Here is a 24,625-nt window from a genome sequence, read left to right as displayed (position 1 = left end):
TTCATGTATAAAATTGCACCTATTTGTGCCAATGTAGTTAGTTACAGGAAAACACTTCAAGTCAAGCTTTGCATTTTCTGTCAGCATTTAAAAAGTTACTTTTTAAAAACCCCACATATTCTGAGGAACGACTAGGCGAATCAAAAATCTTTGATTTTGTTTATACAAAGATAACAACTTTAAGTTTTACCTGCAAGTTATATTAAGTCAACTAACTAAACGAAAATTTTATACAAACAAAAATATACAAGGGGTTTCAAAAGCAGTTAATTTAAGGTCCTGTCCTAATTACCTGCACAGAGAAAAAGAAGAAAAACAGGCGATACAAAATCTAGGACCTATTTCTCAAACGAACTCCTGCTAAGCTACTCACCTGTATAATAGGAGAAATAAAGAATCTGAGCAATGAAACAACTATGGTCATTTCTCTACAGTTTCTGTGTAGCAGTTCTCATGTGAAAGACGCACTTCCTTTTCCTCAATATATGAGTGCTGCAGACTGCAAGCCACAGCGCTTTCTCTTTGAATTAAAGGCAAGTTTTTGACAGATCAGGAGCAATTAATTGCTTTCAAATATTATTAAAATATTATTATCTTATCAGGCTTTTTGACCTACATGTACTAGATCATTCCTAAAACCTGACATACAAGTACTGAAATTATAAGGAAGTTTGATGCACTGGGTAGGTTGCGAGATGAAAATCAGAACTGATCAAAGTCTTTCTCTGTTACTAAAATTAAACTTTGTACTTTGAAAAACTCACGGAGACTTCAGCTCTCTGGGATGGAGAGGAATGAGTTTTCAGCCTTTTCCAAGTGACCAGAGTCTGGCTTTTTTTCTTGTTAAGACTGAAAATACATGATAGCCTGAAAATTTTTTTATTAACACCACTCTATTCTCAACTGACACAATGAAGGGAAGAGACACGTACAATTGCAGAAGAGAGATAAACTGGTACTAGTGGCAGCCACAGAAATTTGAAGACAGAGCAGTTGTAAAGTCAGCCTTGACGGCCTACACGCTGCACCAGCTTTGCAATGATTCAGTATCTATCACAGATTTAGCCAAAATTTTTAATGAATATATGTAATACTTCAGAAATTAAGTACTCTAAAGAGCTGTTGAGCATTTAAAGGCAATCACTTTTCCAAGCCATATTAGCTGTATGCAGGTTTTCTGATCACAAATCTATCGTATTCCCTACATTCATCAACACCAAACCACACAAAGTGGTTTATTTAAAAGACACCAGTCTATCAAACTGAAATACACACACAGAGAAACCCCAAACCATACATACATGTATTTATTTGGGAGAAGTGTATTTACTCTGACGATTCCATTCTGGGACATGGGGAAACCATGGTGTGGCTGAGATGGAGTTAACTTTCTTCATAGCAGCCTATACAGAGCTGTGTTTTGGATTTGTGACTAAACCAATGTTTTGGCTGCTGCTGGACAGTGCTTGCACAGTATCAAGGCTCTTTTTATATCACTCTGGCCCCAGCAAAAATTTAGGCTAGGGGTGGACAAGAAACTGGGAGGGGATACAGCCAGAACAAATGACCTGAACTGGTCAAAGGGATATTCCATACTGTGTAACATCATGCTCAGCATTGAAACTCAGGTAGCAGAAGGGAAGGGTTTGTCTTCCCAGGTGGCTATTGCTCCAAGACTTGGTGGTCATCAGTCTGCTTGTGGGAAGTGGTGAGTGATTTCCTTTGCATCACTTGTTTTTCTTTCCTCTCTCATTGACTTATTAAACTGTCTTTATCTTGAACCATGAGTTTTCTTGCTTCTGCTGTTCTACTGTCTCCTCTGGCCATAGGAGGGGAGGGTGAGTGAGTGCCTGTGTGGGTGCTTGGCCACTCGCCAAGGTCAGCTACTACACATGGTAACCTCAAGATCCTTTCCAGCCCTGTTTTCTGCTAAAGGGATCATCACTAGCACCTTCTTGGCATTATTAACACTGTCCTTGTTGTATTTAAAAGACCAATATATGGAGAAAATATATATATATATATTTGGAGAAAAAAAATAGCCAAGAAGAATGCTGCAGAGCAAGCAATAAAATGGGTAAATTTCTGACTGAGAAAATGTACCAATTCAAATCCTTCTGGGGTTGTATTCTCATTAATTTGATACTGAACCTGTACATACTTCTGTAAGTCACAGAAATTGTTTTAGATTCCTAAGGCAGAAAGAGTTGTTTTACTACATTGAACAACAGATGTGTTGCCAAAGTATTTCCAGATTTTCCTCTTAGCACCCCAGAAACTGCCATTTGTTTAGTCTAACCAGTCACAGTCCAGATTGTTTTTTCTAGATTCTACTTCCAAATTATCTGTGGCTTCTAGCACTCTAGAAAGAAAATGTATCCAATCTTCTGAGGAACTAACCATTCTCCATATTTCCCTTGGGAGAAAAGGAGATTTCTCCCAAAGGTCTTGATGGAGACCAGAGTTCAAAGCCTCCAACTAGTATCAAAAGTAACCAAGGAATTCTCACTTAAAAACAAAACTACAATTCCTGTGAATCGTCCAGGCAGAGATTCTGCCATTCTAAGCAACCAGAGATTTACAAGGTCATCTTCCTTAAGTTTTGGGGGTTTGTATTTAGTTCTAACCTGGATCTACAATAAAAAAATAAAAAAGAATTTTTTTAAAAGCGCATAAATCATACAAATAGTTTTTATCTTTACTTTCTTTCAATCAGTAATAAAAGTATGGAAGCGATAAAGCTTGAATCCTAATCAGGAGCTGTGGAAGAAATCCTCTCTTCTAGTCTCAGCTTTTAAGAAAGAACACTGATAAATGCCATTTTCACATCTGCAGAATATTCTCCAGATATAAATGATTCAGACTGACCTGCTAAGGACCCTCCAGATCAACTGGATTTTATCAGTTCCCATCAGTATATCACTAAACACTATGACAATCACAAAACAGTTTTCTGTTTGTTTTCATTTCTCATACACACCACATTTTTCCCCGCCGCTGAGCATGAAGACATAATTCCAGTACCTACCATGAGATAGCCACAGGTATCTTAAATCCAATGCAAGAACTTTGTTACTGGATTCAACCAGCAAGCAATTTTTGTTAACAAAAGGCCAGCTTGAACTCCTTGAAAAGAGAAAAAGGTATCAAGGATGAAGGAAATAATCTTCCTCTCTCACATGCAGAAGTCATCAAATCATTCCAATCATTTTCAGAACTAGGAAGGGTTTTCTTTTCTATATGGGTAAAAGAGGTGAATGGAAGGGAAGGAGAATAAATAAAAGAATATAAAGCTCACAGACCTAGAGAGGCTAATTCTGGGAAGAATAATTCCAGGCAGATTTGCCAAAACTAGAAGAAACAGAGTGAGCATGTACTGGAAGAAGACTTCATCTAAACCAAAAAGGAACAGTGTCAGCAATTGAATTCAATACTTTTCTGTGACCTTTTAAATTTTGATAGCTGAGAAAAGCCATTAAGTATTGAATAGCACACAGGTTAAGATGATGAATCCTTTTGTGGAAGAATCACAGTAACACTGTATACTCAAAAAAGAGAGAGGCTAGAAAGTGACTACACTTCAATGGTGAATGGGTATAAAACAGAACAGAGAGATTTAAATAATGCAGACAAACAAGATGGAGAAACAGGAATGCTGAACTGTAAAACAGGATGTTGATGTGACAGATGTTTCAGAAACTCAATGTAATGAATACGATCAGTGGGAAATTACTACCAGTACGCAACGTCACAAAGTCAGAATAAGCTGCTAGCGTAGAAGAATTTTGCTGTAGGTGAAAGGTGGCTTACAGTTAAATCAGATAAACTAATTGTCAACACATATCACAAGATCTGTGTGCACTGAGATTCCAGGTGTGGGCAAGATCTTTTCACATACTGAGAACAAAGAGGCTCAGGGACACAGCACATGTATTAATAAAAGACTTCAATTCTTTCCAAGTAGACTGGACAGCTGTTATGTTCAAAATATGATTCTAAGATCTCAAGAAGTCTTTTAAGTTATACATGACTACTTTATAGGATAACAAATGTGACACCAGAATATAAATTAAAAAGTGAAATAAAGACCATGAATAAAGAATAAGGATTTCTCACCAGCTCACCCTATAAAAAGAATTAAGGAGGCATCAAATCAAACTAACAGGTGGCAGATTCAAAATAAAGAAGGAACAGTACCTTTTCCTTACAAACACTTTCAAGATATGGAACTCTGAGCCACAGCATGTGTTACAGATGCCAAAGGGTACAGGGTTCAAAAAGAAACTTGGAAAAATAATGGGAGCAAAACCTGTTCTTTAAATGTAGATACTAAATAGGAGAACACAACCTCTGACTCAGAAAACCCTTAAGCAATAAGTCACTGAGAAATACTAGGTCAATACTGACGGATAGAGATACATACTTACTTCATCCTTGCACTCCTCTCTGCAAAAAGGGGAGGGGGCCGGGGCAAAAGCAGTGGACTTCTTTATTATTAAAGTCAAAGCACAGGCCAGGGCTTCACTGTCTGTCACCTCCTTCCTCCACACTGAGGTTTCTGAGGCAATGGGGGTATGCTCTCCTTGCTCCAAAGTGCTGCAGAGCTCAAAGAACTGTTACAGCACCTGGGCAACTCCCTGAGGCCTCCCAAACTCCACAGACGTTATGAGGATACACAGCTGGATGCTTGGCTTCACAAAGCTGCTTTGCTGCAGCTCTCACCCAGCTTCCTTAGGCTGACAGCCTGGACTGCAGTCAACAGCTCATGGGCAAAGCAGCCCAGGAGACGAAGGCAGCAGCAATGGCTGCACTGGCCCTAGCATCACCATATGCTCCAGGTGACCTCACTGTGAAGCACTTGGGTTGCTGGAGGGGCTCCCATGTGGTACTTTGGCACCTTGTCCTTCCCTGTGCTAGAATCCAGCCAGTGCTTGTGGATTAGGAACAGGGCAGCCTGGATATTCAGCACTGAATTTTTCTTCAGTTATTAAGAGTTCAGCCTTTGCCGAGCCATGCAGCTCCACTCCCTGTACTTTCCTGAGCAGACTGTCCCCATCTAGTATCTGTTCAGTCAGCACTCACCCATCAATTTATTTTATCCTGTTGCTCATACTTCGCCTAAGAAGCCTTCAGCTTTGCCTTCCTTGCTTCTCAGAGCCTGCATTCAAGCACTCCTCTGCATGCCCACTCTCACTGGAGATAGGATAAGAGGGTAGATGCAGAAAGGCCATTCTTAGCAGAAGACTTAAGAAACCTTATGAAAGAGATGTGTGTTTGAGAATAAGCAACTTGAATTTATATTCCAGTTTTTAAAAGTCTGATCCACTTCAAACGCTGGAGATTGTTGCACCACCACTACAGCATACCACAGAGCAGCTGCTATCTACCAGTTCAACAGCTTCCAAAAAACCACCTTTTCTTTTCCAACAGGAGCACTGGCTAGATAGAAGTGAGTTTTACTGGGGAACTTACATACAGAGCCATTGCAACAATTCATGAAGCTACTTCCACTCATGGCAAGGAACCCACTATCACATCTGTGTCTGGTCTCAAGAGGAGAGGAATATATAAGGTAGCTTTGAGCTACTTTCCATTTCCTTTCTTCTTGGCTGTATCAAACTGTAAAGGAAAATGAGATGTAGAAGAATCAGTGCACGAGAGATGTGCAACTCTAGTACTCCGTATCTTTCCCTTTTTCCTTTCTATGCACACCCTCCCTTAATGCTCTGACCTGCTCTGCAAAGCGTTTGCTTAACAATACAAACTTGTTGGAGCAGCAAACTGCTATCACCATGGACCAGAAGCAAGCTGGCCCATTTGGAACACCACAGCAACACAACATTCTCTTCCCGTGTAGTTAATCATCTCCAAGCCACAAAATAAACCTGAAGGGTAACTAGGAGTTTTAATTAGTGTCAAATTAAATAAGGAATATTTTCAATATCTCTGCCTTCAAGTTTATATTGACAATTTTAAATACAAGTACAATTCTGGGTTTTTTTTTCACACAACTGGATCTTCCAATGAATCCTATGAATCAAGAACATTCCTACGAATCAGGAACAAATATCATGAATACCACAACTTTGATTCAATGATACTCATATTAAATAGGGTATTTTGAGTTCCTGGTAAACTGGTCTTCCCCTTAAAATACATACATCCACCAAAATAAAAGTAGTCTATTCAATTAATCCTGCACATTGAACTATATAGAACAAGCTTACAACTTTGGCCCAAGAAAATGACAATAACTTCATGCTACTACCTTTTAAAAGAAAAGAAAAGGTTACAAAAACATGAAGTGGTACATAATGGACATACATGCTATGAGAAGAAGAAATATAAAATAATTTTATGCATAGAATAGAGATAAACAAAATTACATTTTCATTTTATTGTTCTTAGCTACCAACACAGGTCAATTACTAGAACTCAAATAACAGGCAGGCTAGAGAAGAGACTCCCCAGAGCCACACACACACAGAGACACAAAAAAAAAAAGAGGTAACTTGTGGATGGAATTAAAGGTGAAGGACTTATATGATGCCACCTTAAAAGGCGGCTTTTTGCATCAAGTGCTTACTTCCTTCCATTTGAAAAACTGCCAGATTTCTTTCCAAAGTATTTGTTAAGAAACATTTTCTTGATCACAGTTCTGTCCCTTACATTGATTTCTAAGACCTTGTTTCTCTGATATGCAAGTGCAAGCGTCTCATCCCTAATAAGCTTTGCAATAACTGGAAAAAAACAGACTGTGAGAAGTTGAGCATAACAAATACCTGGAGTAATGAATCTCAAAATAATTTGGTCAAGGAAAAACTGGAGAAAAGATGACTGTAAACTTTGAAAATTTTCTAGCATTCAGCATTGAATTTATAGCTTAAAACCAGACTTTTGGGTTTTTTTAATTCTTACATATAAACAAAACAGGGTTATAAAATTCTAGCAGGTGTCACCTTCTCCCAATGAGTTATTGTGAACATTGAAAGAAAATGTAAAATGTGAGATAAGAACATTTTTCAGTGACAGTTTTGATACAACGTCTCTTACAGTTTTAGTACATTTCTTATCAGGTTTTACAGTAGCAAATTACATTAAAACAAAGATTTCCTCAAGGCAAGGAGAAATGGCTTTTCATTGCTAATTTAAAACAAATAATGAGTTTGGCAAGCCATAAAAACAATAGCGTTGGAAATGAGGAAGTTTCAAGGAGCATAACTTCTGCCTCACAGAACTGCAGCTACTGTAGGCACAGAATAAACGTAGTTGGACGAGAATGCTTCTTATTCCTGAGCAGTAGTGCAATTTAAGACTAAAGTCCAAACATGTTTTATTTTCTCTAAAGTGTAGCCCCTCTCCCTTTCCTCAACTCAGCAGGTACAAGAATGGCGGTCTTGTTTGTTTTCCAACTGGAACACTGGAGAAAAAATGCAGCTTCCTCCCTGGGATGACCATGTTTTTCATTAAAAATAGGGTAGAAACAAAGGAAAAATATATTAGACAAAAAATTTATTCCACCTGTATTAAGAAATCTTATAAACTAAGGACCATCATAAAAAGAAGTGTATTTCCAGAAGGAGGGTTAAGAAATGTCACACTAATTTCATAAAGCTGTAATGCTGAGAGTAGATGAGTTGAGAAGTCACAGAGGGATTTTGCTGCTGCTCAACAACTGCCTTTCACAATACGATCTCCCAAGATACTTTCCAGCAAGAAATTAACTGGCATCCCAGATTAAAAAAAAAAATAAACACACCAAACAGCACCACAAAAAACTAGTAAGTGTAGCTTTCCATAATGCTATACTGTACTGAAATAATTTATGAGCTTCCAAAGTTGTGGGTAAAGGACTCAAAAATATTTTGCCTTGTTCAGTCACATTATTCTTATCATAAAGCTCAACCCAACCCAAGACCAAAAAGCCATTATTTTTTTCCACCAGCACTCAAAAACTGCCCTACTACTTAACAACAAGGAACATATGCAACACCGACACTTAACACACCTCCTTCTCTTTGTTATCGTATGTAATTCTACCTTTTTCAAGTAAACTCCTTTAAACATTGTGACTATGATTTAGATCTCATCTATCTGTGAAATCATTGTATTTCCCCTTCATTACCAGCCCTGAAACCTGCTAACATTCTCAAGCCTCTGGTTTCAGAAACCTTGAACTCAGACTAAAATTCCTGCCAAGTTGTTGACCTGAACTAACACAGAACTATTTTTTCCCTTTCTAGTATTACAAATTAAGAGCTTTGAATTGAGGCCTCACTTTTTTCTGAAGTTTTGCCTGTCAAGAACAGCATTTTAAGAATTTTTAACTACAGGAACTTCTTTTTTACCTGGTATAATTAGGTCCTCAGATATCTGTAAGCAGTTATAAGTTTTGAGAATTTTGTAAACTGTTCATCCTAATTTCTTTTCCTCTAGAGAAATTCTCACAGTCAGCTAAACAGAAGTTTGTGAACAGCTGATTCCTGTTACCACCACAGATAAAGCTTGTAGGGCCTCTGTTCTAACACAATTCAGAAACATATGGTAATTGCTCTCAAATTGCTGAAACAAATAGTTTAAATATAGGATCAATTTAAAGAACAGGTAACATTCTTCCTAAACATAACTAAACATTAGACAATTGACTACAAAACTCATGAAATCTTTGCTGAGAGGAAGAGTTTGAAACTACTTAATATACATTCACACCTTGCTGATCTTGCTAATAAAAAATAAACAAAATAATAAGACTACGTATGTAAATGGATAAATAGTAAAATGGTTTATCAGTATTATATTATCTACAACATAACAGCTCTCTGTATAATAATAAGTCTTCCAAATGTTATAGCAAATCTCATGATACTTGGTGTTTTCTTTAAGTCCTTACGGATACTTATATCTCAGAATCTCCAAATTAACTTACATGTTAGACGTAGTCACACATTCCTATGACAAGAATTGAGTAATACAGTGCACATGCAGAATGGCCTAAGTCAAAGGATCACTGAAATGAAACCAATACATTAATTTTCATGTTATATGATTTTTAAAGAAAATCAGAGTTTGAGGACTTGCGATTTTTTAATGTTAGGGGAAACATAACAGGAATGCAAAACATGTACTTCGTATGCTTTATCTCAAAGGGTTTCACTACAGTTAAACCAAAGAAAAGGACAATCAAAGTAAGTAAAAGAATACACACTGTCTAAAGCAACTGGAGGATCAACAAAAGAAGAAAATTCAGCTGGGGAGCCCCAAAAAGTTCACGGGTAAGGCCAAAGAAGTTACTACTATGCTTACGAGCCTGCCTTTCATGAGGACTTACTGCAAGTCAACTTCATGGACAGGAATATTCAGTAATACTGGTTTTATCCTGAATATAAACAGAATTCAAGGATAGGGAAGGTCACAAAGAACTTTAAACTACCTAGTCAGCTGATCAGTGCAAGACCAATACCATTTACACTGTCCTGCAAGGACCTCTGGAAATTTATTAGCAATGTCTTCTAGGCAAGTAAAAAGAGGAAGGTTCATACACTGCACTGTTAAAAGTTATCCAAAATATTTAAATCAATGGACCAAGAGTTCACTCTGTATTATATTTTTTAAAAAGTCTGGAATAAAGAAGTAAACAAACACAGAAGCCCACCTGGCTTATGATCAAAGCAGCAAACAGAATTTTGCAGTCAAAGCTCATGACTTACTCCCACCAAGCACTGTAAGCGGTACAGATCAGAAATTTAAAATAAGGAAGGGTTATTAGGTGTGCATTTCTAGAATACAGACCTGTATTCTAAATATTTTAAGTAGTACGAAAAAAAAAAAAAGAGTAGCTTTCATAATGACTCATTTTGACTCTTGGAAAATTTAGTGACATGGTGGGTAGGGGTAGGTTCTGAACCAAACAGAAAAAAACCATAATGTCACTCTGCATTTCTGTTCTATATACTAAATAATTTCACTTGTACTTGTTTTCTACAAAACTTTTTTAAACATTTAACAGTTATGCTGTATTTTAAACAGAACACATCAGAAAATTCTTATTTCTCCATCTCCTTAGCAACAAGTACGATTTAATAAAGTACTCTGAACATCTACCAAATTAATGTAAAACGTATTTCAGGGTGGACAATTAGGCACCATTCACAAGGTAGTATGTTTTCTTGGCAAAAGATGCATTTAGCTGATGGTATTTCATAATGTAATTTTACTAAATTCACAGAAAAAGTGAGAAAGAGCTGAAATAAATTCAATAATAAATTATTCACATCAGAGTATTTCCCATACATGCAAGGATTGCTTGCAGACTGTACTATAAATCTAAACACTAGAATCTAATTTTTTAAAAACTAAAATTAATTCGAGACTCTTAGGTCTGTGGCAAGTGGTTAATCTTGCAAGTAATTTTTTAGAGGCCAAAGCTTTAATCACAAGGCCTTTTTTAATCTCCCTTACCTCACCATAGTAAATTTTATATATCCACTAAGGACAGAGTTGAATTTGAGATTAGATGTAGATAAAAAAATATATTTGCTGCAGCTGACCACAGTAAAAGTATATGTTTAAGCTCTGATTTCTGGTTAACATAAAAGTTCATCAGCAATTACCAGGACAAAAAAGGTAAATTTTCTCCTGGCAAGGCAGGAACTCCTAAACTACGATTTTGGGAGACTAAATTCAATATTTATGGACAGAAATATTAATTTCAACCTGTAAAACAATGTAAATCTGTGTCATGTTCTATTCCTGTTACTCCAATTGAGTGTGTGCAACTTTCAAACAGAAGAAAAATGACATGTAATCAGACATTTTAAAGAAAGAAGTAGAATTATCTGAAGCTTTGAAACTTAAGAATTACATGAAAATAACATTGCTGAGAGTGATACTTAGAAATCATGAGTCAGGCACTGGACTTCGCCACTAAGTGGACACAGAAAAGCATGAGGATTCAGGAAACCTCAGGCATTCAGGAGTAAGAAAATAAAGGGGAAAAGAAAATAAAGCAATTTCCCTCCTCAAAGAAGAAAGAAAAAAAAATAAAAGAAAATGAGGGAGAAAAAAAATGAGATAACCCTATGAAAAACTCAGGAGAGCATCCTAACAGACACCTCACACCTATTTCTAGCTTCAACAGCTCAAGTGACAGTGTTGGGATTTCCTTCCAAGGCAATGCTGTTGTACCAATCTTGTGGGACCTAAAATCTTCTAGTTATTGTTATCCTTCATTGCTTACTGTAACCATTTAATAACCTTTTCATCCTCAGACAAGCTCTTCTCTGAGGTGAAACATTAAATGCTCTTAGATGCAGTCTCCTGCAAAGATGTTAATGCCAGCCACTTCCAACATGAGCATCATCCCCAGCACATTCTTGCAGTTCTTCCAAGAGAAGGTTTTAAAAATTTAGTAAAAGATTTTTACAGTACTCTCCCATTGCCAATTAGTGCCAGTGATACTGTTTAAATCTTTGATGAAGACAACACTAAACAATAAATAAATTACAGTCCAAATCAGTATCACATTGCTAAACCTTCATTATGCCTTGCGGGATTTACACATTTGCCTGGCACACCTGTGGAATACCATTTTAGTCACAGACTGCAAAAAATTAATAAAATGGAAGGAAGAAATATGTGAAACGGCACCAGAATGAAAAAAAGCACAGAAAAGCTTCAATAGGTGAACAACTAAATACATTAAGATTCTTTAGCCTGGAAAAAAAAGATTACATAAATCAAATGTGATGAACACCTTTCAACTCCTTTGTGGAATGGAGAAAATGAGTACAAAACAGTTATTTGTTATCTAACACAAGAACCAGGGGTTATCAGGTAAACAAGGAAGTAGCTGCCAGGTAAAACCTGGTAGAAAAGGACTTCTTCAGAGAGCACATAGTTAAGAAACTGCCACAGGATGTTACAGTGGTGAAAAGCTTACAGAAGTCAAACTGGCCTTGGACAATTAAGGGGGGGGCACACTCATAAGGTTTATTAAACACAAAGACGGCTTAGCTCCAAACCACTTAAGGCTGGGAGCAGATGTCAGGAAAGCTTTTTCTCTTCTTCTATCTCATAGGGGTTGCTGTTGGAGACAAGCTAATGAGCCAAATGGACTTTCAGTCTGACCCAGGGCAGCCTTTCTTAAATTCACAAGGGCTGGCAACTTTTGAAGACTGGGAGAAACAGATACATCTACCTTAAGCTGTGTAGTCAGCCTTCATCGTAGGTTCAGGCCTCAAACCCTGTAGGACTTAAACCCACTGTGAAGGTCAACAGCCTTGCAATGGAACCTGGACTCTCTTTCTTTTACTCCTTTTTGGGGATTCACAAGCAGACATGAACTATTGCAGTATTGCACACACCAGAGAGCTCTGCTCTGTTCTAGCACTTTGCTAGGAATAGAAGGATCTCCACTAGCTGTTAAAGAACAAAAGCAGTGTATAGCCAGTCTGTGGTCTCTCTGCTGCTGAAGCAGAAAAGCCAAGCTGTATGAGTGATGGGGAGAGACCAAAAGGGGAGGGATAAACAGACAGGGTGACACAAACCCGAACCAGGCCAAGCAGGATGGTAAAAGACTAATGTTACAACTTCTTCCACAGCCTTACTTCTAAATCTACAAAATACCAAAAGATAACACTCACAACTAAAAGCACTCAGTGCCTTCATGCTATACCACCACTCTCAGAGCAGATTCCAAATCAGGCTGGCCATACACTGAAGAAGGACAAAGCGTGAGGCATATGGTACACGTTATTTAAGATGAGGAACAAATAAAGCTGAAAAGTGGCAACCTCAGACAATGCTTGTGAGATGTATCAGTGCAACTACTACAACTGGGAACAAAGTGAAAATAAAGGGGAGTTGGAGTTTAACAAATGAAGTACATCCAGTAAGACATAAAATGCTCTCGGGGGTCCTTCAAAAGCAAGAAAAACGTAACACTATCTGAACTCAAACTACTTATGCCTACTCTAGCTTTCTCCACTATGTGGTAGTAACGTGCCACCACTAAATACGTTCTCATCTCACATAAATATTAGTCTTCAACTCTAGGATTCAGACTGGAAATGTTTTTTGCAACAATCTGCTATCAGCATATCTAAAAAAAAAACCTGATTTAGTGACCATTCTCTGTAAATAGCAAAATATGTTTTCGTTGATTCAAGCTATTTCCTGAAGTAATTTATTTCCGACTATTACTGAGTTTTTCCTGCCTATGTAGCAAAAACGTATGTATTTGTAATATATAAATATGGCAATGAACATAACTGTTATTTCAGCAATTCAGAAACTGACTTCTTCTACAATATGTACGTGAAAGGTATTCATTCTGCTAACTTACTAAAGGAAAAAGCATAGCAGAGTATATAAAATTAAAGTTGGTCACTTGCTTTTTTTTTTAAATTGTTCCTGCATCGTTTACAGGGGTTACCTAAGCTCTGTAAACAACTGCCTATCCTAAAAAAAAAAAACATCAGCAATAACTTGTAGGAAGAAAACAATCTAAACAAATGCTTTGATAGTGAGCTGAATTCCTGTCCTTTTAGTCCAAATTAAGAATTAAGCAATTAAATTAAGGTGGGTTTTTTTTATTTACATAAACAGTCATTTACGCTTTATTCTAAGGAATGTGGTTAGAGTAAACTGTTGACAGACAATGTCAAACACTTTTGTCATCAGGAACTAGGTAATGAAATATATAAAGCATCCGTGATTCTCCATAAGATGTGCTTCATGAAACAAAAACCATGCAGACCATTTTGCTGCTGCAGAATTTTACAATCATTTCTCCTCTCCTACCCTGCACAAAAAAAAGGGTGGTAAAGGATAGGGATATGTTCACATGCATGGATGCCAACACATCAAAGCACACACAGAGCCTTGTAGTGCTATGCCTTTTTTAGTGAAGGCAAAATATTAATGCTGGTAAGAACAAAGGAGAAAAAAAATAAAATAAGCAAAGAAAAGATAAATTAGAGAAATTATAATCACAGAAGCTCAACCATAAAAAGAACTTGGAAAATTCTGCAGAAGTGCTTTCTAACAAAGCAGCAGCAATTGTTTTTCTTATGCAGTACATATTATCTCATAATTTACAAGAAATATAAAACCATTTTCAGCAATTTTAGCACAGGTATTAGGACAGTCATGACACTAATATGCATAATATCAATTATCTGCTACATATTTGTAAGGTACCTATCTCCCATACCAAAATAAAACCCACAAGTAAGTTTCTTTTATTAAAGTCTTTTACAGTCTATTTGGAAATCCAGCTCAATATCTTGTATTTTATATTTTTCATTTTATAAAACTCTCAGCCACTATTCTGAAAAGGGGTTGGTTGGTTTGTTTGTTTGTTTAAAGGCACTTCCTGCCTGCCTGTGCTTATGAACTATGCACTACAATTTCCAGAACGTGAATGTTTGGTATCTGTAAAGATCCCTGAACACAGTACACAATCTGAAGTACTCAGGGGTATTTTATGTCTTATTCCAAAGGGTCAAATGACATTAAAAGAAATCCCAGGAGAGGCAGAAATGTATCACATCTATTTAACTTTCCCAAGGCTGCACCAGTTACTACCACTGAGAGCCTCAGTACTGGTGATTTCCAGTCACATGCTGTATCGCACCCTTCACTGTCTTGAACATTGATGTTTTGCCAGGTCAAGGTCTAAGAGGTAACAGGCAGGTAAACTCAGGCATGTTCCTCTTCAGAAGCAAGGGACAGATGAGTCTATATTGACAGTTCTTGAAAAGTAACCAGTTAAGTAGAAACTAAGAGATGTACTGCAGTCAAGATGGGCAACACATCCTTCCAAAGGATCGCTCCATACATAATCTCCTACAACACGGAGAAGTAAGCACAGTGATGGTACTATCTCATGTTTAAAAGGCATGCCAGATGTGAAAAACTACTGTAAAACAGCAATGAAGGTTGTTACAAACACAGCTGCGAAACAGGGAAAGATGATACTTGCTACCTACTCTCCTTAAAGACAAACAAGCCAGACCCTTTCAAAGGAGCCTTTTTTATGCCAACACTACAATCTAGTAAGTACATTATAAATTTGTACTTACTGTCTATTATTTTAATATATTTAGAAGGAAAGATTTTTTCTCATAAATTATATTTCTGACCCAGATTCTGCAACATCATATTGCCCAGTTTACAGGTGGTAAAGACTACAAATAACTGATTTTTAGTTTAACCATGGAGTATAGAATTCGCACCTGTATTTAGAACCCATAAACTACAAACATTTATTGGAAAAAAAAAATCACATATCATTGTATGATGGAAATGAGAGCATAGTTAAATCTGGCTGTTCACCTGAAGATGGAAGTGTTGCATGCATGTTAGATGTTAATTTAAAATCACAAAGAACCTGACAAATTGAAGATATAATCTGAAATAGTTTGAATGCAGTCAGTAGGACAAGTATAAGCTTTTAAACTCTGTGCAGATGATTGCTTTTCCCCATATACAAAAAGGAATAGACAGCCAGCAGTTCTGCATAGAAGGAACACAAACAAAAGGTGATTAAAAGACAAGGAGAATCATACTGACATTTATTAACAGTTGATCCTGTAACAGAGCAGTGGAGCAGAGTAGACTGACCTCTTGAGGTCTCTTCCAGCTCTTTTGTTTAAGCATCCTTCAATGCACATATTCTGCTGCTTTTTATCATCTTTTCCCCTTCTCCATGTATTTTAAATGTTAATTATTATACACTTTTCTTCCCTGATATCTACCTTCTAGTCTATTTATATTTAGATTCCTGAATTTTTAACAAAATCCCATATTTGTGTGCAAAGATAAGTATTTTAGAATCAATAAACTAGTATTATAATATGTGACACAAGTTAACTTGGCCCTTGAAGGTAGACAATTGGCAAATTTCATTTACCAGGTTTTTTTAACAGAGTCAGTGAGAATAATATAACGACCTATGTCATTATCACCCACAGACCAGCAAATACTGGGAAAGTGTGCAATTAACTTGCCCTGTCGGTCTCAGTTTAAATTTTTTAATCTTCCATGCATGCAACCAAACCATGGGAACAATGTATTATCTGTGAGCCACGGGCAGGAGACCATTGCTCTAATTCCAAGTTTAAAAAAATGTCTGAACTAATAGTCGTACCTTTGATCAAGCCGGATAATAGGCACAAAAAAAACCTCATCAGATATGCATAGTGATTTTTTAATTCTGTTAATTTTTTTTTCACCACTGAGCAGTCTGAACATGTTTTGTGGCTATTCTAAGGATTTGGGGGTGGAGGGGGTGAAGGAGTTGCTATTATTCACTCTAGCCAAGATCTTTACTCAGCCAACAGAAATAGACATATAAGCTCTTCCAGAAGAGAAGTCAGAAAAGCTAAATTAACCCAAATTAAGCTCCTGCTCCAAGTCATCTTTTGGAAAAAGTACTTTCTCCTCACGGACTATAGTAAACTAACTAAATTACATGCTGAACTTGGGTAAAGTGAATATTGTCATTTATCTGTTTCTACAAACACCTTTTGTTTATTTTTTTAATAGTATTATATATATCCAAATAAAATTTTGATCACTGTGGTCTACAGAAAGTACTAATGAAAATAAAAATATATACCAAATGCAATGCATAACATACTCAGTGGCTGTGATATAATACATATCCCAGTCCAGCGTCACTGTTAACAAGTAGTAAAATGCCCACTATATATACGCTATACTATATGCAAATACCTAAGGTACACAACTTTTGTATGACAGAAAATACGATTTAGGGAGAGCTACTATATAGTGTTAAGTATTGTTTTGAAATACAGATTATATTTTTAAAAAATAGGAAGCCAGGACCCAATAAGCAGCAGAGGATGAAGGAAGACTACAAATAGTGATAGGTGCTGGCAACCTTCTGCAGTCTAGCTGAGAGTTCATCAAATCAGAGAGAAAGTATCCTCTAAAAGAAAGCTCCAGGATTTATTAAGTTGCAGTTAGCCACTCAGATCTCGTGTCCTATCTGACAAGACAGAGAGATCAGACAGAGCTACAATAAATCAACAAGAAGAAACTAAGAAACAAACACAACAAATCCAAAAACAGCTCCTCAGAAAAATCTGCACTTCAGTTGTCTAGTTGAAAGCCTTGCCCAAGTTAAGTCCTAGGAGTAGTGCAACTATCACAGTCTTGTTTCCTAAATATATGCTTTTTTTGTGGTGTCAGTTTTAGTGTCAATTAACACATGTGGTCTGAGTAAAATATCTTCCATTGTTGGGACATTCATGTCTGTCTTCTACACAGATCTTGTGTAACTGGGAAGAATTCAGCTCATACTGTAGCCTTTTTGTTTCCAAGGGGAAAGGGCGTGGAGAAAGAAAGTACATACTAGTTTTGTCCTTTCCTCTATATGGCTGTTTTCTTTGACCTTAAGGAGCCTAAGCACCTTTGAGCCTATGACTGCTCAATCAAGCTTACTTGAAAGTGCCCAGCACATTGAAAAGTTAGTTGGGCATAAATGCATATATTTTTGTGTCTGTGTGTGTCTGTGTGTCTCAACAGCATCACCACACAGACGTCTTTCCCAATATGAAAGATGACTGAAAATCAGGTAATTTCATATACTTTAAACTGATCCCAGCAACCTAACTCCTTGATATCCTTTCAGATGGAAGCTGAATGTGTAAGATCTATTCCTGGGCCTCCACAAAGACTTGCTAACATGCCATTGTGGCTAAGGTAATTTAGGACTGCAGAGAACCTAGATCTACTGAAAATACTACTTTACAGTTTACCATGAATGCAAAATGCTTTATTAAAAGCCTTTAAAATAAACACAGTGGTAGAAAATACTGCACAACATTCTCCATATTTTGTATTTTGTACACCTGATACAAACAGGTATATACATATGAACTAGAGATCATAGAAGACTGAACAACATAATAACGTGCGCCAGCATTTTAGTAAGAAAAAAGATCTTGAAGCATATGCCGTAGGACTCCCCAGTCGCAGAAAGACACAGATATAAGAATGTTTAGTTCCAAAAGCAAAGCTCTGCTGAAAATTATACCCTAGAATACCTACCTGCTAAATTTGGTTCCTCTCTTCTCACAGACTTTGGAACTTAGGAGTTGCCAACGCTCAGCAAGTGCATGACTTTACAAAATTAAAACTTGGAATTTATACCCAGAATAAAAAAGGGAGACAAAATCTGTTTAAGTTATTGGGCAAGGAATTTATTGGCACTGTGATCAGTATCACTATATGCAAAAAAAAACCCCAACCCTGGACTTTGCTTCCAGAAACACGTTCAGAAGAATATGCCTGCTCACAGAATGCCAAGCCACCTTTCTCCATTTATTTGTCTTTGTTGTCTTCCTAAATAACTGCAGTGTCTCCTAAGTGTATCTCTTCTCATTTTATTACTGTAACACCTCTCCTAATAAAGATATATTTATCCCATTGGGTCTCTTTCTGTCTAGGTCTATAGTTTTGACAAACTGTGAGGTTCCGTAAGCGTTTACCAGAAACCCCTGGAAGCAAGCAGCTCTGAAGAAAAATATACACCACAGTCATTTGCTACCTTAAACATTCTCTTACCACCTCAAAATCTCTCTAAGAAAGACGCAGAGGAACTTCACATGAAAATAAAGCCCACTGCCAACTGCCAAGAGCAGCTAAGAGAAGTTCACAGGAAGCTTAAATCCACTTTGAACTGCAAGATGGATTCACTAGAAATTTATTTTACAGCATATTATAGGAACTGCTGTAGGAAATTACATCCTAGGAAGCCATAGCTAGTTGCACCAAGGAAAATATTATGGAAAAACAAAATAGTGACCAAAAAACCCACTACATACAAATAAGTGGCATATAAATTAGTTCACAAATCAGGTATCTAAAGAGCCTAAATCCCATGTGCAACGTGTCATCACTATCTCCTCTGAAAAATCAGAATCTCATAAACATGGAAAGTAAGAAATAGGAAGTGGGAAAGTCTCTATAAACTCAGACAGGCAGTCCTTAGCCCTCCAGTTTGGTTCAGCAAAGGTAAGCAATGAAATAGGCTCTTCCATAAAAATTGCTACAAATGAAGGTACAATCTATAACAGTTTCAGCCTAAATATCGCTGATACACAAGAGTGAAAGGCCAAATAAACTACCATGGTATGAAGATCATATTAGTTTTTCCAGTAATAGTGGCCCTACCACCTGTCATCATCCTAGATGACACTTAACCTCAAAGAGTATATCCTCTTGTACCAAACCAGAAAGAAAAAGTCAAAATTATGCAGGTGCACAAAATAAAAATAGAAAGAAAAAATATGGAACCGGTGAAAAACAGAAAGAACAGAGACTGCAAGTAGAAATGAATGGAAAAAAAGGCAGCAACTGCTCTGAGAACAGTTATGAAAATAGACAACCAATGGAAGCACAGACTAAAATCAAAATAAAAGACATTTCTGTGCTCCTGATTTTCATGCACTAACATGCGGTTCTAAAGAATTTAATCTCAACTGGAACTGTTACTCAAACGTCAATTTTCTGTTTGTGACTCTAAAAGCTTACACAGTAATTGGCAGGCAAAACATTTAAAGTATTAGATATTCCATAAACGTGCATTTTACAGATCAACTAACAATGTTGTGTTTTGCATGAAGGTATGAAATCTGCATTTGCATGGCACAGCCCTGTTTCATGACATTACTCCATATATTCCTTAAGAGCAGTTTTACATCATCGATGTAAGTTACTAAAACTCCAGGAACATTTTCCAAAAATAGATTACATTTTACTTTTTCCACTCTGTTCTACAGACTTGCTCTGCGAAAGCAAACAAGAAGCATCTTACTACTCACGCCAGATTTTCCAAAAGGTTTCATATCGAACACTAGGCACCTACGCAACCGGATTCAAACTACCTGTGACCTGCTGAACTAAGCAGGCAGAAGAATATTCAGTATATATGAAGGCAAGTGATTTTCCCCAGAAGTACTAAAACAGTCATATCTAAAATAAATACGGACCACATCACTTTAAATGTAGTGTTGTCAGATTTTTCCACTCATGTCATAATTATTCAAACGGTAACACAGAAGTTGTACTAATCAGTTCTTGGCAGCTAAACAGATTACTATTCACATTTGCAAAATGGTATTCATCAGTAATAATACCAGAAAGTTGAATAATTTTATATTCCAAAGTGCCATCATTTAATGAATACCTAAGTCAGGGTTCTTAGTTTCTACAGAAATGTAACCCAAAATGTATTTCCTTATCTCATGCTTCTTGATCTTAATATATGATGCATCCCTAGGTATTGTTTCCTTGTTTGGTCCCCAGAGAGGCAGAAGGTTGCTGTATAATCAAATCACACACTACAAAGTAGTATGATGGCATGATACACACTGTGAACAATACTAGTATCTTTCTTGGGCTAGCACTGATGGAACAAAACAGTGTTAGGAAATATCAGACCTGTAAAAAACTCGCTGGCAAATCCAGTAAATATTAAGTTATTCCAACACCAAGCTCAGTTGTCCCTTGTCTATTGTTATAATTTAACACACACATGGACACACGCAAACATACACGCCCAGCATCACTGCTTGAACAGGAAGGGTGGGTGCGGGCTGTCAAATCTGCTCCACTGCTGACTGCCCTTGCTCTCCCCTTGGTGTTTATAGCAAGGTCCAGGAGACGGTAACACAACTTGAAATACACTACCGAGACAGACTACCAGTCTTGGATTTCCACACGTGTTTTTCTATCATCCAGCCAACAGAACTTCATATGCTGATTTTGGAGGCATGTAAGTATCTAAGAAGAAAACAAGCCTAGCTTGATTTTGATCTAGCTGATCTTGATTAAATTCAGTTCCTAAGTACTTGAAGTTGTGCTTCATTTTATGGTTAGTACAGCCGTTACACCAATGAAGTAATTTATCTATGTTCTCTCGACCTTTTCACAGGAGCTGGGAAAGCTAACCCAAGACAAAGTGTCATCTCTCTGGAACCGTGGATTTAAGAGGAGAGAACAACTGTATTTGTGTAACTAATTGTGTTAAAAAAACACTCCTATTCCTTTTTTCCCCGATCTACATTCCACCGTTGATGCTCCCCCTACTTTTCAAGCTGAAACATTAGCATTCAGAATAGGCAGAGCTAAGTATAAATAAAGACGTTTCTGTAGGTGAAGTACAACACAGCCTACTGTTAAACGAGCTGTTGCTTTTAACAAGAAAAACGCTCTGTGTTCTACCTTCTCCCATCCCCAGCCCAATGAGATCCCGAATCTCCCATCACCTGCTGCGTGCCTGTCACATGCACAAGCCAATGGACCCACAAAATTGCTCCGCACAGGTGCACCCCAAATAACAAGGACACTCTGTAATCCATGCCTTTCCCTGCCAGGCTGGTGCCCATGTTGTCTTTTACAAGCCAGCTAGTTTTTCTCCCCTTCTCCAACAGGAGTTAGACCCTCCTGTTTTATTAAACCTCAAACGTGACGCCCTCCCAACCCCCAAGCGTGGATGAGTATAAAGCCATCCTCTCGCTGCTGTCCACTTCTGACAAAGGAAAAATCAAGTCCCCTGACCACGGGGAGGCGGGGGGGATCGGGGTGTAGAAGAAAGCTGCCTATCCTTTCATCTAGAGCCAAGGCTCTGTGGGCCAGATCTATAGCCCGCATCGCCCTGTCTCTGTCACAGAGAAAGAGCCAAGAACCCGATGGGGAGGAGCAAGCGCTCTTACCTTAATTATGCTGCTCCTCCGGGGGATGCCGGGTTTGCCTTCCCGTTGTTGACTGGTGGAAAATCCTTTCTCCTTGCTGCTGCTCTCCGGGCTTGCGGGAGGAGCTGATCCCGGCTCCTCACCGACTCCCGCCAGGGCACAGTCCCCATTGGAGACCCGGCTGCCTGCACTGTCAAAGCGGGATCTCCCGCCGCCGCCTCCTCCGCCGCCGCCTCCTCCTTCCCCGTCCCCTGCCTTGAAGGCCACCTTCCCTTGAACCGGCCCCGGGGAGGAAGGGAGCCCCCCGCCGCCGGTGCCGCCACCGCTGCCGAACTCCGCCATCAGCCTCCCTGGCTACAGCAGAAACAATATTGCTGTCCCCCTCCCCTCCTCCTGCAGCTGCTCGGCGGTGGCTCTTCTTCCGCTTTCTGTGTATTTACGATCGGGGGATTTTGAGCAAAAGTCTCTCCCCTCCGCACATTTGGCAGCTGAGGCCGCGTAGCTCCAGGAGGGGGGGGACCAACGTCTCGGTTGCGTCTCGGCGAGCACCAGTCCTTCAGCACCTGGGGAGGGAAAAGAAACGAAACGTGACAGCCTGCCCTCACACGAGGCGGCGGCGGCGGCGGCGGCGGCGGCGGCGGGCGGGCGGGCGGGCGGGCGGGGGAGCGTTACACCACAGCGCACTCCCCTACACACACACACACACACACACACACACCCGCGCGCGTGGGAGGGGAGGGACAGCGCGAGGTGTCGCCACGCGAGGCGACACGCGCGACCCGGCGGCTCTGGTGCAGCGCGGCGCCGCGGGGGACGGCGCGGGAACCGGGGGCTGAGGGAGCACGGCCCCGCCGCCGCCACGGCGGGGAGAGGGGCCGGCCCGCCCCAGGCGTGGGGGGGGCTGGGGGAACCGCGCCGGCTGGGCTGCTCAGCCAGGAAAACGAGAGACGTTGATGGCGGTATTTTCACCCTTCAGAGTGAAACCCACAATCGCAGAGCAACGAAGCGGGAGCGAAAAGAGAACTTGAAGAACAACACACCCCAAACCCTCCGGCCCCGGGGCGGGGGGGGAAGCCCGTCCCACTCACAGCCACGGGGACGACCCGCCGCAGCCCCTCTCCGGCCACGCGGGACGGCGGAGAAACGGCGGAACACGAGCAACCCCAACGCCGCCCCGCGAGACACCCTCCCAGGCGCCATCGGCAACTTTTCTCGTCTCCCCGCTGCCCGCTGACATCCAGCCGCCTCACGGGGCTACACCCGCGGGCGCGGGCAGCAGCAGCCCCCGAGCCGCTACCCGCGGCGCCTCCGCCCCGCAGCCGGCCGCCTCCCGCACGCCGCGCCCCCGCTACCCACCTCGGCGGCAAGGTGGCAGCGGGACCCCCCCTGCTGCCGCCGCTGCAGTAGCCGCTTTTTCCCCCTCTCTCCTCCTCCCCGCTATGGTCGCCGCCTCTGCCCGGAGCCGGATACAGAGAGAAACTGATTCATGTGGTTGGTTCCCTCGCTCTCTGCTGCTGCCGCCGCTGCCTCCCCCGACTCAATGCTCGGCAACGGCACCGAGGGGGGAAACGCCAGCAGCGCCGCGGGGAGAGGCAGCCCCGGCCGCCCCCGCTGGGAAACTCTCCGGGGAAGGCGGGGTGAGCCAGCCGGGCTCGCCCCCCGCCCCCCCCCGCTGCCAATCACAGGGGCTGGCCCCGCGCGGATTGGGCGGCCCCGCCGCCAGCACCCCCCTCCGGCAGCCCGGGCCGCTCCGCCGGAGGGCAGGACCCGCGCTCGCCCCGTCGCCGCCTGCCCGTCCGCCCGCCCTCCCCTTCCCTCGGACCGGGTTATCGGTGGATTCCTCCGCACGCTGCCGCCCCGCCCAGGCGCTCCCCGCTAACGCAGGAACCACTCCTCGCCACCCTGCTCCCGCGCCCGGCTGCATCCTCCGCTCCTCTCCCCCCACACCCCACTGCCCCGGGGTCGACGCAGCGCTGCTCGCACCGGACGGCACCTCCCGTTAAGCCCTTGGCGCCGCTCCCGTCGGGGCCCATCGAACGGGGTGCCCTGGCCGGGGCGCGGGGCCAGGGCCGTCAGTGCACGCAGGAAGGGCGGGGGGGGGGAATCAACCGTTGGTCGCGCGCGCCGTGAGGTGACCGGCCGCGTCTCCCTGCCGCCGGGGCGCCGCCGGAGCTGAGGGCGGGCGGCAGCCGCCGGGTCCGATTCCATCCATTAACTGGTAAATGCGAGAAGGCGGCAGAGCGCTGGGATATTAAAAGCTTAATGAAAACTGCAACTCGACAGTTACCCTACGAAGCATGTCCACAACAAAGCGAGCACGACCGGTGTGCCCTTACATACCCCATACATACTTGTTTACGTTGCCATGAGACAACCACGAGTGACTTGGTGTGTGAGGAGTAATTGAAAGAGCCACACGTCTATTTTTACTTCTTGACATGGCTGCGTATTGCAAGAGATTGATATTTCACGATTAAGTTGAATAAAGGGAAATGAAATGCCGCAGTTGAGGCAGTTGGCCCTCTGGTTGAAATTCAGAAGTTGAGTCAGACGGGGAGGTGCTACATTGAGAGCACGGGCAAAATTAGGAATCACTGAAACAGAAGGGCGAAGAGTCACACCGAGCAAAGAGACACCTAAGACAGCCCACGCCATCTGACCTTCAGCATTTGGCTGAAGTGCTTAATACAGGAGCTAGACTCGGATTATAGTCAAACGAAAGCACTATGCTTTTAATTTAGGTTCCCCCAGTTGCCCTCTGGAGATCGCTGGCTGTGTCTGGAGCCTTGGCACCAGAGGTCAGACACCTATCATAGATACCTAGAATAAGGCAGCATAAATACCTCCCTTCGGTGTGCTGGTGCAGAGTCACACGGTGGAAACACCAGAGCAAAGAGTAC

General features: G+C 40.7%; 1 protein-coding gene across 6 annotated transcripts in view; it reads right to left on the bottom strand.

Moving 5' to 3' along the window:
* Positions 1-23,471, bottom strand: part of PLCL2 (phospholipase C like 2) — a 105,049-nt gene extending 81,578 nt beyond the window's left edge. For 2 of the 6 annotated variants that reach the window (XR_012658946.1, XR_012658947.1), the window contains exons 1-2: positions 23,082-23,466; positions 21,747-22,288 (exon numbers count right to left, since the gene is read on the bottom strand). Coding sequence is in view for 2 of the 6 variants with exons in the window: in XM_075083191.1 (XP_074939292.1) it covers positions 21,747-22,067 (321 nt within the window). In the remaining 4 variants the exon portion in view is untranslated. Of the gene's footprint in view, positions 1-21,746; positions 22,289-23,081 lie in introns of all 6 variants that reach the window. The other 4 variants (XR_012658948.1, XR_012658945.1, XM_075083191.1 and 1 more) reach the window with 4 other exon arrangements.
* Between the last annotated feature and the right edge of the window lie 1,154 nt (positions 23,472-24,625).

The sequence above is a fragment of the Phalacrocorax aristotelis genome, chromosome 2 (assembly GCF_949628215.1).
Source record: "Phalacrocorax aristotelis chromosome 2, bGulAri2.1, whole genome shotgun sequence".
Taxonomy (NCBI): Eukaryota; Metazoa; Chordata; class Aves; order Suliformes; family Phalacrocoracidae; genus Phalacrocorax; species Phalacrocorax aristotelis.
This window is presented reverse-complemented; position numbering and strand designations above follow the sequence as displayed.